This window comes from Penaeus monodon, chromosome 39 (assembly GCF_015228065.2).
Source record: "Penaeus monodon isolate SGIC_2016 chromosome 39, NSTDA_Pmon_1, whole genome shotgun sequence".
NCBI classification, from domain to species: domain Eukaryota; kingdom Metazoa; phylum Arthropoda; class Malacostraca; order Decapoda; family Penaeidae; genus Penaeus; species Penaeus monodon.
Genome location: NC_051424.1, coordinates 21,655,856 through 21,657,377, shown reverse-complemented (window position 1 = coordinate 21,657,377; position 1,522 = coordinate 21,655,856). Strand labels below are relative to the sequence as shown.

The 1,522-nt window shown below is 60.4% G+C and overlaps 1 protein-coding gene across 1 annotated transcript in view; it reads right to left on the bottom strand.

Annotated features, from left to right (window-relative positions):
• Positions 1–570, bottom strand: part of LOC119597317 (zinc finger protein ZIC 4-like) — a 30,397-nt gene extending 29,827 nt beyond the window's left edge. The window contains exon 1 of the mRNA XM_037946860.1: positions 1–570. This exon is cut by the window's left edge and continues 412 nt beyond it. Coding sequence (XP_037802788.1) covers positions 1–393 — 393 coding nt within the window. The 5' untranslated portion in view covers positions 394–570.
• Positions 571–1,522: the final 952 nt, after the last annotated feature.

Genomic DNA, 1,522 nt, shown 5'->3' with positions numbered 1-1,522 from the left:
GCCCATCTGCTGGTGCGACCAGTCCATGCCGGCCAGGCGGTTCATGTTGTTCATGTGGCCGTGGTGGGCGTCGTGCAGGCCGGGGAACATCATGGTGGAGGGGTCGTGGCCGCCCAGCGTCGCCCCGAACATCGTGTGGTGCTGGTTGTTGGCCAGCTCGTGCGTGCCGAGCGTCCCTAGCGACGTCATGTGGTCTCTCCGCAGGAAAAGTTCTCTCGGGTACGTTCCCATGTGGCCGTGGTGCATGGTGTGGTGCGACATGCCGTACCCGTTGTTATACTGGTTGCCCTGCGTGTGGGCGATGCTCTCCGCGCCCATGTGGTGGGTCGGCGGACTGAGCTTGTGGCCCATGAGCGAACCCATGTGGCCGCTATCCATAAATGGGTTCAACATTTTGCTGATTAACAGCTCGCGTTCTCAAAAGTAAATTCACAAACACTTCACTTCTCGCACTGAACTGTTTCACTGGTGCACTCCGTATTGTACGCGCTCAAGCGTGCGACTGACTCCGCCTGAGCGAAGCGACACCCAACATCCACCACAACACCTGAGCTTCGTGTGAACACTCCACGATTCATCATTAAGGCTATAGCGGGGAGGCTCGCTGGGCGCCGCGGGGGGTCTCGCCAGCCCACTGGTGCGCGCAGCGGGGCTCAACACTCTGGGCTCCCATTGGCTCGCGGCAGGAGACTCGGCTCCGCCCCCGGTTCCGCCTCTCACGCTTAGCGGCTCTCATTGGCTAAAGGCAATTAATGGGCTCCTCCCATGGGAATTCTACCCACTCACCTTTCAGAGACGCCGAGAAAGGGAGGAGTAAGGCCGACCAGGGGAGGCGGAGCTAAGGGTGAGCTCCTGTAGAGCATCTCAGTAGGCTCCCACCCAGGGTACGAGATAGCATAGGCCCATTCAGACGTGATCTTACACGATTTAAACTCGTATCTATGATGTAAGAACCACAAGCACGAAAAATATTTAAGACATTAAAGCATACAAGCAAAAGTAAGCGTTTTCTTTCCTTCAGTAGCCAGTCCAGACCCCAGGACTCATGGTTGAGGCGCTGGTGTATGTGGCTGCAAGACCCAGGGGGCTGGTGACCCCCGCCATGTGACACGGGAGGGGCACGGCGACAACATGGCAGCCCCGCGGGGCACATCACACACGCTACATTGTCAGCGGCGCCACCCACGACACCGCCTCGAATTACACACATGCCCAACTTGCCCATTGCTGTCGGTGCCCTGCAATGGAGCGTGGCGCGACCCCCTCCCAGGCGCGACCCAGGGTTTGGGAGCTTCCACCAGGGTATCAGCAGGCACCCCTAGGGAGTGCCAACACGGGGCTATTATCCGTGGCACAACACGGTGTCCAACCAGCTTCCTGCGGTGCCTCGTGGTATTCCTGTGGCGCTCTCCGCCCCCGCCCGGCTGCTCACACGCGCCGACACACTGCTGGTCCTGGGGCGCCGCGGCCACCTCTGCTGCGTGTGTCCGAGGACGTGACCCCGACGCCTGCCGCCGAAGGA